Raw genomic sequence first — 12,337 nt, 5'->3', positions numbered from 1 at the left:
CAAGGCTGTATAAATACAGGCAGCAGGATATTCGGGCCTGTGGGCTGTCCTTTGCTGACCCCTGTTCTAAAGCTTTGTTCTGGAAGCACAATTAAGTTACCTATAAAGAAACTGTGGTTCTTTGGAGGTGAGCCTTTAGCTTTGTTTTTTTTTGTTTTGTTTTGTTTTTTGTTTTTGAGACGGAGTCTCGCTCTGTCCCCAGGCTGGAGTGCAGTGGTCAGATCTCAGCTCACTGCAACCTCCGCCTCCCAGGTTCACGCCATTCTCCTGCCTCAGCCTCCCGAGTAGCTGGGGCTATAGGCGCCCGCCACCTCGCCCGGCTAGTATTTTGTATTTTTTAGTAGAGACGGGGTTTCACCGTGTTAGCCAGGATAGTCTCGATCTCCTGACCCAGTGATCCGTCCGTCTCGGCCTCCCAAAGTGCTGGGATTACAGGCTTGAGCCACCGCGCCCAGCCAACCTTTAGCTTTGTTAACCGGGAACAGGGCAGCCTTTAGTCTAGAATTAATTTTGACTCACTAGTGAGGCGATACCTTTCTGAGGACATTACCCAATGCCCCATGTCTGAAGAGGATTTTCTACTCTACTTGGTTCGAACACGAGCTATTCCTGGCTTTGTGAAAGGACTGACGCTCCCGAGACTGTCCCGCCTGCTCATTGCTAACTCAACTTCCATCTCAGGTGGTAGTTTCTCACATGCATGCACCTGTCAGTACTCAGCTGAAGATTCCAGAGGAAACCTCCATAAACTTCTAGCTTGGTTCTGGGTGCGGCTCTCCTCTCCATGTGGCTTTCTTGTATCCTTCCTTGCAATTCTAGCTGCCTTGATTTCTCAGAATTCTCAAAGGCCCCTCAACTGAGGGGGGCCATGGGCTGTGTGGGCTCCCTCTCCACAGGCAGTGGCCTCTCTCCAGCAGTCAGCTGGGGCAAGCGTCAGGCTCACCGTGTTCGATTCCCTGCTCTCTCTCCCTGTCCTATGCTGCTTGTCTCATACCAATGTCTCATACAGTTGTTTCATAGATTTTGTCTACTGTTTAAGGTGTTTAAGGTATAAAGCTGGTGCTTTTTGCTCCATCTTGGCCAAAAGTCTCACATTAGCATTCAAAAATCAATTCATTTTATTGCTTTGACAGATTAAATGAGGAAACTTTATTATCTCAATAGATGCTGGAAGAGTACTTGATAAAATTAAATATCTAAGATATTTAACATGAAAGATAAAAATGGTTAGCAAACTGGGAATAGAAAGGAACTTCCTTAATCTGATAAAGGGTATCTATAAAAAAAGAAAACACATTAAATACAAGAATGAAGCAATGAAGACTTTCTCTCTAAATCAGAAATAAGAAAGACGATGGGGACTCCTGTTATTGCTACTTCTACTCAACCATGTACTGAGGTCCTAGCCAGTGATCTAAGTAAAATGAAGGATTGTAAGGATAAATATTTGAAGAGAGAAAACAAAACTTGCACTATTTGCATTGGCCATGACTAAATCTATAGAAAATTTGAAAGAATTCACTGAAAGTTAGAATAATTAATAATAATTTAATTAGGTTGCTGATTCAGCACTGATGTAAAAAGTCAATTATATGTCCATCTACTAAATCAGAAAATGAAATTTTAAGAGATATTATTTAGAATAGCATAAAAATTAAGATAACTGGGAATATATCCAGCAAAAGACAGGATATTCTAGAGAAAACTATAAAACTTCATTGAAAGACATTGAAGACCTAAACAAATGAAGAGATACACCCCGTTCATATGCGAGAGGAGTCAATATTGTAGAAATGTCATTTCTCTCCAAATTGATCTATGGGTACAATGCAGTGAGATCAATATTATAACATTTCTATGTGGAATTTAATAAACATTCTAAAATATTCATAGAACTCAAATGAGCTAAGAATAGCCAGGAGACTGTTTAAAAAAAAAGAAAAACATGGAACTTATTATAAAACTGTAATAAGTAGCCGGGCGCGGTGGCTCAAGCCTGTAATTCCAGCACTTTGGGAGGCTGAGACGGGCGGATCACGAGGTCAGGAGATCGAGACCATCCTGGCTAACACGGTGAAACCCCGTCTCTACTAAAATACAAAAAACTAGCCGGGCGAGATGGCGGGCGCCTGTAGTCCCAGCCACTCGGGAGGCTGAGGCGGGAGAATGGCGTAAACCCGGGAGGCGGAGCTTGCAGTGAGCTGAGATCCGGCCACTGCACTCCAGCCTGGGCGGCAGAGCGAGACTCCGTCTCAAAAAAAAAAAAAAAAAACAACTGTAATAATTAAGAGAAGCAGAGTATTAATATAAGTATGAGAAAATGGAACAATAGAAGAAAGAGACTAGAAACATTTACATGTATATAGACATGATGTATGGCAGAGATCTATTGAAGATTAGTGGGGGAAAATGGAGATTTCAATAAATGGTGCTTGGACAACTGGCACCAACTTTCTATTTGGAAAGAACATAAAATTGGAGCTTTACCACCATCATTCACAAAACTCACTTATAAGTGGGGTATTTCCTTTTGAAAGAAAATGGAACTATGTTGCAAATCTTTTCACCTTTTCCCATGTCAATAGATAGAAAATAATACATATATAAAATAGACATGATTTTTAATAAATGTACCAAAATTTATTCAGTCTGATTAGTTCATTACAAATATTTTACTATTATAAATACAGTGAGCATAGTTGTATAAGATCCTAATTTTCACACATTCTACACTCCTACAGCTTCTTTCATACACTGAATGTACTGGTTTTAATAAGTGAACATTTTGAGCTATTACATGGCAGCTACATTGCCTTTATTGTATTGTATTTGCTTTTATTTTTATAAAGAATTGTGCAAAAAAGAAATGAATTTGCCACTACTAGTGATAAGCAGCACAGTATCGTATACTTTTATAATAGGCACAAAGATAAAAAGCACTTGGCATTGTGAGTGTGGCTAATCTTGATCGCCATCACATACTCACTGAACTCAATCCATTCACTGGTACTCAGTCATCAGAGAAAAGAACAATGGTAAAGAACATGAACAAAATACTCGGAATACATATTATTAAAGACTTGGTATAAAGGAAATGTATAATTAGAAATTTTATCTTTCTCTTTTAAATTCCTCTGGAACAGAATTTTTTTTTGTTTTGTTTTGTTTGTAGCATTCATATATCCACTTTCACCAGTGTTTTTCAGATTTCCATTATGTAAAAAAGGACTGCTTACATTATATATTCATCAGATTATTTTCAGTAGGATAAATTCCTAGAAATACAGTTAATAGGGCCAAAGGTATGCATATATTTTAGACACTTCATAGATACTATACCCAGTTTCTGAGATAGGATGTTCCAATTTATATTCCCATCACAAAAACACACCACCAAGCTTTTAATCTATAACATGCTTTTTAGTCATGACAATTCAATGTTACTGTTTTAATTTGCATTTCTTTGCCGAAATCACTCTGTTTCCTTACCTATAAAATGCAGATAAAGATAATCTACCTATAAGGATTGCATACTATGTAAAATTCTTAGGACAGTGCCTAGCATGTAGTAAATAGTCAGCAAATCTAAGCTATTTTTTCAAATGCTTATTTCTTTTATGAATTTTCTATTCTTACCCCTTGCTCACTTTTTATATTAGTCCTTTGCCCATTTCGTATTGCTTTATCCTAAGAGCTTGTTATAAGAAAAGTGAATTCCTGGTCTATCACATGATAATACTTTTCCCAATATGTCATTTAAAAGTTTAGAATGTCTTTTAAATAAAAGACAAATGCATCAGTATGATTTTTGCCTTAAATGTCATGCTTAGAAAGGCTTTGTCTTCCTTAAGTTTATACTGATAATCACTTAGATTTTACCCTAATACTTTTTTTAACTTCAAACTTCTATTTTAAGTTCAGGGGTACATACACAGGATGTGCAGCCTTGTTACATAGGTATAAACATGTGCCATTTACCCTAATACTTTAATCATTTTATTATTTTACATTTAGTTCTTTAATCAAACTAGAATTTTTTTATAGGATGAAGGGAGCTATGTTTTCCAAATGTTTTGCAATGGACATGTATTATTTTCATAATTAGAAAACAACTCAATACTCTGAATATTAATATTAGAATCAAACTTATCACTCTATTAATATTGGAATCAAACTTTTCACGACATTCCAACTCCATCTGCTAATTTTCAGACTGGCCTAGACAACTGTGAACAGACTAATTCGCATAAAAGCTGAATGTAATTAGTCCACAGTTAACAATTACTTTCCTATTGGTATTCTCATTAATATAAATTACCAAGGTTTTCTCTATAACAGGGTCAGTAAACTTTTTCTGTAAGTGACCAGATAATAAACATTTTAGGCTTTGGGCCATACAATCTGTCACAACTACTCAGCTCTCCCCTGTAGCACAAAGGCAGCCACAGACAATATATTTGTGAACGAATGTGGCTGTGCTCCAATAAAACTTTATTTATGGATACTGAAACTTGAATTTTACATATTTTTCTGTTCACAAAAATTATTCTTCTTTTGATTTTCTTTGCATCATTTAAAATTAGAAGATTCTTGGCTTCTGGGCTATACAAAACAGGTGGCAGACCAGTTTGCCAATGCCTGCTTTATTTCAATACTTTTGGGTGTATTTTCTATAGCAGGACCACCCAACAGAACCTTCTGCACTGACAGACAGGCTGGCTGTATACCTGTGATTTCCAATATGGTGGCTACTAGCCACATATGGCTGTTGGGCACTTGAAATGTGGTGAGTGTGACTTAGGAACTAAGTTTTACATTTTATTTAATTCTAATTAATTTAAATTTAACTAACCACATGTGGCTAATAGCTACCATATGGGATAGTGCATACCTATAGATTGGGCCTAAATAAATCATATGTAGATATAGATACAGATGTATGTGTGTGGGTATTTTTCTCCTGAGGATCTAATTTGACATATTTAGTACAGTCACAAAAATCGTGGATATTTACTCAAGTAAAAATTCCACAATTTTTTTCCAGTGACAAATGGGAATAGTTAATTTGCATTTCTAAAGCCCTCTTGCCCTAAGTTCTCTGAATGCCAATTAAGCAATGAGCAGAACATGTGATCAGAGCCCCAGAAGCATTTATGCCACTCCTGCAGGTGGCAGCTTCTCCTCATTGCTGTTATTCCTTAAAGGCACACCGTATCCTCTTTCCCCTGACCCTGCCCTCTCTATCTCCACAGGGTAAAAATAAAAATAACTGAATTAGTGGGAACATTCTATAGCTGTTGTCACTTTTCTTAGGTACCAAATGCTTTTCTAATAAAAAAGCACACTTACCGTCGGGTCAAGCTGATTGTTCCGTGTTGTGATGGACAGTTCAATGGTGGACAGCTGCACATCTTTCCAGACCTCTGGGCTCACCTCTTGGGAAAGGGCTGTGGGAATCCATTAGATACAGGTCAGTTTCTTCCATTAACATTTACCCACCCACCACGGACGGCCAGCTGCTAGCTGCTCAGCTCAGTTTCTCAAGCCTTTCTGCTGACTCTTTGCCTTCATTTTATTTATTTCATGCTTCTTCTACATAGAGGTAAAAATGGCATCTCTGTGCCTAAAACATCACTACCAAAAGCAGTCACATTAACAGAAAGATTGTGCACAGAGACTGCTATGCCCATTGATGGCACGTTGCTTGGGCATGCTCTGGTGGCACACAGAAGGATCAATTCAGTGATTCCTGAAAGGCTTCTCCTGCTCTAGTTAAGTCTCTAAAACTGATTTTGGAGGTCTACTTTAGGGCACTCCTAAACTGACCAGGGCCCTCCAATCTTCAGTCGCCACATTGCTCACCATCCTGTGGTTGTGCCCAGTAGGATGCAAGCCTTCGTAATATTCTCCTGTACAAAGAAGGTCTTTGTACAGGGGTCTCCTCTGGTTCACTGGGAGGTCTCTCTGTAGGTCCCGTGTATGAGATAGAGGCTTGATGAGTCTGAGGCCACTCCTTTTAATGTAGAGAGAGAAAATTTTCTTATGCATATACAATTCCACTCTGGGAGTTTCTCTCAGTAAAGGTTATTTATTTGTCTCTTTATACCTGCTAACAAGTGAATTAATAATCTCCTCTCACTGGATGGAATGCTAATTTGGAGCATGGAATCCTCAAGCTTTCTTTTCCTCTTAAAGCTAGATCTTAAAAACCATGAATTCAGCAAGTACTGCCTCCACTGCTCCCCCTAAAATGGACTAACCATCACCATTTACACTTGTCCAAAAAGAGGGTGAATGAACATAGGGTCATCTGTAATAAATTCATCTTTGGCTTACAGATGGTGATGCAAAATGAAACTGAGGAAATCCAGTTGCATCAAGTACCTACCTCACTTCTGGAATCTTATTCCACACACAGGACAGAATGGTTTAGCCCAGGCTCACAATCCAGCCCAAGGCTTCTCACTTTGCTTCAAAGCCCATCACCCTCACACTCTAATTTTTTTTTTTTTTTTTTGTCTTCTGCGTCCTGGCATCCCAAGTCCAGTGTCATCCTGGATCACATCCTGACCGCATGAATAATTAAAACCATACCCTAGCCTCTCAGCCCTTGACATCACCTCCAGTTCACCACATCCACCCATTTCCATGGCCACATCCTGCCCCCTAATGTCACCCAGAACTATTTCACTTTGGAAATCTAAGACTCTGAGATCCTACCCTCTAATCATATCCCATATTCTTCTGGTTGATTCTTTTGTGCCCATTGTGTCTCTTAGGGTGAAATGCTTCCCTGTTCTCAAGTTTCCAGGTGGTGAATTACAAAACAGTAGCAACACTGGCTTCTCTCACTCCACCACTTATTCCTCCCCAAGTCTAGAAGGACCAATGCATGGATCCAGCCCCTTCCTTTCTCTCTGACAGCAGCTGTCCTTGTCTCAAACGTTCACTGCTTCTTCTAATTTTCATGTGGTGAAAATTAGCTTCTTGTGGTGGTCTCTGCCCTGAAGGAGCTGTTTCAATGGATACCTTCAGCTCACAGTATTAGGAGATCAGATAGAGACCACGTATCGGTGCTCTGTCCTCCACTCCTGCTGACATTTATAAAGATGATGTTTTGATCTTCATCTGCCTAGTTCCTGCATTTGTTTTCACACCTTGGTTCAAACTAAAAAGAGGAAGAGAGGGGTTTTACTGTGGGCCTCTGAAGACCTAACTGCCCCAAGTTTTCAATCACATTGAGGATTCTACTCCCTGACCACTCATTTTCCCTCAGTGCCAAACTGATAGTCAATTACTTTCAATCGCTTTCTTTTTCCACTTACTCCAGGCCCTCCTGTGTCTTTATTCTTCTACAATATGTCCTAGAAAGCCCCAATTCTGGATCAGCCTTGTCACTAAGTTCCTGCACTCGTACATCATGGCTCAGTATTACTAGAGGAGAAAATGATATTCCTGCTGAGTATTAATATAGGGAAAAGCAGTCACCCAAAAGAGCATTCGTGTCTACAAATCGTTAGCCTCAGGTCTTCAATGCTACTTGATAATCCTAAGCCTCCTCCTCCATTCATCTTTCTTCAGAATCCCCCATACCACTACCCACCGCCTTTCTGACAGGATGACTGCTTCCTATACTTCAGTGAGAATATCAGGGACGTCAGTGAGAATACCTTAACTTTCTCTAATCTCATTTTCATCTGGACCTACCCTTTACTCCTCTCCTGTATCAATGAAAAAAGGTGTCCCTTCTCCTGTCCAGGGACAATCCAGGACTCTGGATCCCACACCCTTCTATCTGCTCTTGGATTTTGCCAATTCAGTCATGCTTTCTGTCTCCCTTCTCTTCACCTCCTCACATTCTTTTCTTTTTCTTCAGTCTAGAAACACATGAATATTCTCCACTTTTAAAAACTCCATATTGATCCCATGTTTCTCTCAGCTTTTGCCTTCCCTATCTCCTTCTCTTCAAAGTCAGGTTTCTTGAAGGAGTAGCCTGTCCTTGCCATTTCTTTACATCACTTTTATGTCTTGACTTTCTTCAACCTGGCTTCAGCCACCACAGTTTGGAGGCTGTCCAGCTTTTGGAGGCTGCCAAATTCGTTGGATACTCTCTTGTCTGTATATTTAAAGTCTTTGCTTTTGCTTCTTGAAACTCTTACTTTTCTCTTGAAATTCTCTCTTCTATTGGCTTCTATGTTAGTATTCTCTCCTGCATTTTCTCTTAGCACTTCTTAGTCATTTTTGGTAGTTCTTTAAATGTTTATGTCCCTTAGGGATATTCCTGGCCCTCTGTACTGAATGGTAATTTCACCCAACCCATGGTTTCAACACCGCTCACACACTTATGACATTTGAATCTGTTTCTGTAATCCAGACCTCTCTGCTGAATTCCAGACCTAAATCACAATTGTATCTTTGCTTGTCTGTACCACAGGTATGTTAACTCTACATAGATTAAACTGAAAATTTCATCTCTCTTCACAAACTTGATTTACTCTTTAATATTATCAACATCAGTGGAAAACTCCAATTACCAAACTCTAGTCCCTCATACCAGAAATCTGATAATCCTATATTCTTCTGACTTTTGAGGTTCTAACTTAACAGTTCTTTAATCCGTCTTCTACTGTCAATACTCACTGTTACCTCCTTAGTCTATACGTTACTTCCCACCTGACTACTTTAACAATCTTCTATCTAATGTCCTTGACTTGAGCTACCTACATCCTATCTGTTCTTCTGTTTAGAAAAAAACAATTTTTCTAAAATGCAAATCTGCTCATGTCATGCCTCTGCTTAAGACTCAATAACTCCCCATTGCTTTAAGGATAAAAGTCAAATTGCACATCAAAACCTGCCATAACCTGCCCTTACCTAACCCACTGGCTTCACTTCCTGCCATTTTACTGCATTAATCATAATTAAGGGCCATGTCACACCACTGTGACTTCACACAGCCTTTAAATGTTTCAAAATTTAGTGTAAGTGTCACCTCCCCTGGGAAAATTTCCTGACCCTCATTAGATTTAGATGCCCCTCCTCTCTGCTCCCGTCTTAGTCTTTCTGTCTGTCTCTCACAGCACTGGCCTAACTGCTGATTTACTTACACTTCCCTCCCAGCATATGAATACTTCTACTGAGGGCAGGAAACCTGTCTCATTTGACTTTGTATCCCAAGCATATATCAACAGCTGTTTGCTGAATAAATGGTGGAAACAGTTTATATTCCATTTAAATATGTAGCTACTCTGTTTCCTCCTAAATGCACTCAGAACTCCACCAATGAAATTATTCCCTCGAGGAATAACCGATTTTACTAATCCAGTTTGCCCTTGGTATATAAAGACCTTGCCCTGCCAAGTTCATTTTTAAAATTATATACATTTACTTCTAGTAGTCTAGTGATTTTAGGGTTTTACATTTAATTTTTTAATCCAGTCAGAATTTTTTTAAAAGGTAAAGGAAGCTATGTTTTCCAAAAGTTTAAAAGGTAAAGGAAGCTATGTTTCCACATGTATTACTTTTATAATTAGAAAAACACTCAATAACTGAATATTAACATTAGAACCAAACTTCTCACTACATTCCAACCCCATCTGGCAATTTTCAGACTGGCCAGCCAAACTGTGAATATACCATTTTGATTTGCATAAAAGCTGAATATAGTCTGTAGTCCACGGTTAAAGATAACTTTTCTATTAGCATTTTCACTAATAAAAGTTGTTAGGCTTTTCTCTATGCCAGTATTTTCTATTGTATCATACAGAGTAGCACTGCCCAACAAAAATTTTTCTGATAATGGAAATGTTCCATACCTATACTCTCCAATACAGTCACTATCACCCATACTTAGCTAGTATAGTTTGAAACCTACTGATATAAACACAAACCTGTACAATTAGATATTACATATTCAGATGCAAATCTTCAATTCATTTCCAGGTACTAACATAGACAAGCATACAAATAATCAGCGGGACATATGGCATTATGTTCAAGGTCTGTCTGGCAAGAGAGTGAATTAATAGCAAAGGTAATTAGAATGCTAACGAGAAATTAAATATAGGTTTGGAAGTAGAGGGAATGAGTTGGTAGATGAGGGGTGATTGCTTATCAAAACAGGAATGCTTTCTGTATTTACATTTAATCAAACATGCCCTGTTTTAGAGTTGAAGCATGCCACATTCATCTGTAGCAAGGAATTAAAAAAATATACCAAATATCTGCATTACAGAGAAACAACAAAATAACACAGCAAATATCTACATTGTAAATCACATTTACCTTAAGAGTGCTGAAAAAGTGGGCTGCTTTGATTTTTAGAGGCCCAAGATACCAGTACCTGTGAAAAGACCAAGATAAAAATCTGATAAGAATATCAAAAGAACTATCATGTGATAGATACCATTCATGGCAGACAATACATTAGAATTACATCTCTGCTATGAGTGGCTATTCTGGTAGCTAGGAGGTTATGGCTTAGTATAAAAGAGTATTACATCCAATTTTAAATCCACATTTCGATGCCTTGTCAAGTTACATGTAATTAGTTAGTTATACAGTAAAGATCCTTGCAATTTATGAGAGATATATAACCAGGCTCCCTGAGTCACTAAAGTCACAACATCCTTGAAACACATCCTTTAAGCCATAGAATACAGTTCGGTATACAGTTGTCCCTCAGTCCAAAGTCTGCAGATGTTCAAGTCCCTGATAGAAAATGCCATGTTTGCACATAATCTATGTACATTCTCTTGTATATTTTAAATCATCTCTACATTGCTTATAACACTTAATACGATGCCTACACATCACTTTATTTGCACGGATTCAACACAGTACTCAGTGTGCAGCCAATTCCAGTTTTGCTTTTTGGAATTTTGTGGAATATTTTTTTCCCTAAATATTTTCTATCTGCATTTGTTTATATCTATGGATACAACGGGTCAAGTGTACATTCAAAAGGGCTATGAGTAAAGGATGATACAGCCACACGAAGATGCAAACACTGCATGCTCTGATGTGCTGATCCCAAGCTAAATGACTAGATCCTGTACACCATGTCCTCTCACACAAACAAATGCACATATGCACACTCAATTAAAAAGTGTAAACCAGCATAATTTCACATTACTCATGTTATACAGCTTTAAAATGGCAAATGTTAAATCTGGGAATAACGAGAATCTATTGCTTATTGCTAAATACATAAAAGCTACTGGAGAGAGGAAGACACCTAATCGGAATTAGAAAATGGCATAAAGTAGATTCTTCTCTTAAAACTTATCTCTGTTAACAAATCACTCAACATTAACTGCTCTCTATTGATTCTGATCATATACATTTATTTAGCATCCACTATGAATGTGGAGGAAACAGAAGAAATATAAAGTATAAATTTCCCACTTTGGGAGCTTATGATTTGAGAAAATAAGACCCAAATAAGTAAAAGCAAACAATGAATGACTATATAGAAAAGCATAAACTGATCAGTGCTTATTGGTAAGGGGAATCAAAAAGAGACAAAAAATCATTAAGGGCCTAAAATTATTGGAGCAGCCATGCTTATAAAATGAATGGCACAGAATAAAGTCAGGGTACAAAACTTAGAGTATGGGAAACAGGGTAACAGCCAGAGAAAGAGGGAAAAGCTTAGAAGTAAAGATGCATAATTTCATAATTAGGGGTGATGACAGAGTAAGTTGGGCCTGGAATAACAAAGAGCTTAGATATAATCCAAGAGGGAATGCAGAAACATTCTAAATGATTATTTAGGTTGATATTGTGCTACTACTAATGAGGCCCTGATCATCTGATTTTTTGTTGTTTTTTTTTTAAAATTTACTTTATAGTTTGCTTCTTTCCCTAGTTAGTCAAGTAGAAGGTCATCTCAACTCAGGCAGTTACCTTCTACATATTCCTCAGTTTCCTTCATCTCTACCAATAGTACATTTTGCCACTGTCTTTGTAGTCTTCTATAGCCAGCTAGGAAATGATTTCTCCTATCTCTACCATTTCTTTCTTAATACAAAGAGCAACTCAGTGGATGGGCCTAGCCAAGGCAGCACGTAATGACAATCAGAATTTTAAAATTCTTTGTTCAGAAACCAATCAAGATATGGGGCAAGTATATAAAGTAGCCCTAAAAGTGTTGACCTGTACTATGCTTTACTGTTGCTTAACACATTTTGGAAAGCAATTTGTCCTAACCAGACTTTTTTAGGGAAAGCTAAGCAGTTTCTCTTGGTGAGCTGCTGGATTTGAGATTTCAGATCAAACACAAGGTAATTTGTGGAACCCTATAATCATGGCACACTTGCAAATAAAAAGATGTGAA

General features: G+C 38.0%; 1 protein-coding gene across 4 annotated transcripts in view; it reads right to left on the bottom strand.

Moving 5' to 3' along the window:
• Positions 1 to 12,337, bottom strand: part of AGK (acylglycerol kinase) — a 106,851-nt gene that overhangs the window by 6,170 nt on the left and 88,344 nt on the right. For all 4 annotated transcript variants that reach the window (XM_017891058.1, XM_017891055.1, XM_017891057.1 and 1 more), the window contains exons 11-13: positions 10,285 to 10,342; positions 5,863 to 6,013; positions 5,350 to 5,447 (exon numbers count right to left, since the gene is read on the bottom strand). In XM_017891058.1, coding sequence (XP_017746547.1) covers positions 5,350 to 5,447; positions 5,863 to 6,013; positions 10,285 to 10,342 — 307 coding nt within the window. The remainder of the gene's footprint in view (positions 1 to 5,349; positions 5,448 to 5,862; positions 6,014 to 10,284; positions 10,343 to 12,337) is intronic.

The sequence above is a fragment of the Rhinopithecus bieti genome, unplaced genomic scaffold (assembly GCF_001698545.2).
Source record: "Rhinopithecus bieti isolate Rb0 unplaced genomic scaffold, ASM169854v2 scaffold_20175, whole genome shotgun sequence".
NCBI classification, from domain to species: domain Eukaryota; kingdom Metazoa; phylum Chordata; class Mammalia; order Primates; family Cercopithecidae; genus Rhinopithecus; species Rhinopithecus bieti.
Note: the sequence above shows the minus strand (reverse complement) of the source record. Positions and strands in the feature narration are given on the sequence as shown.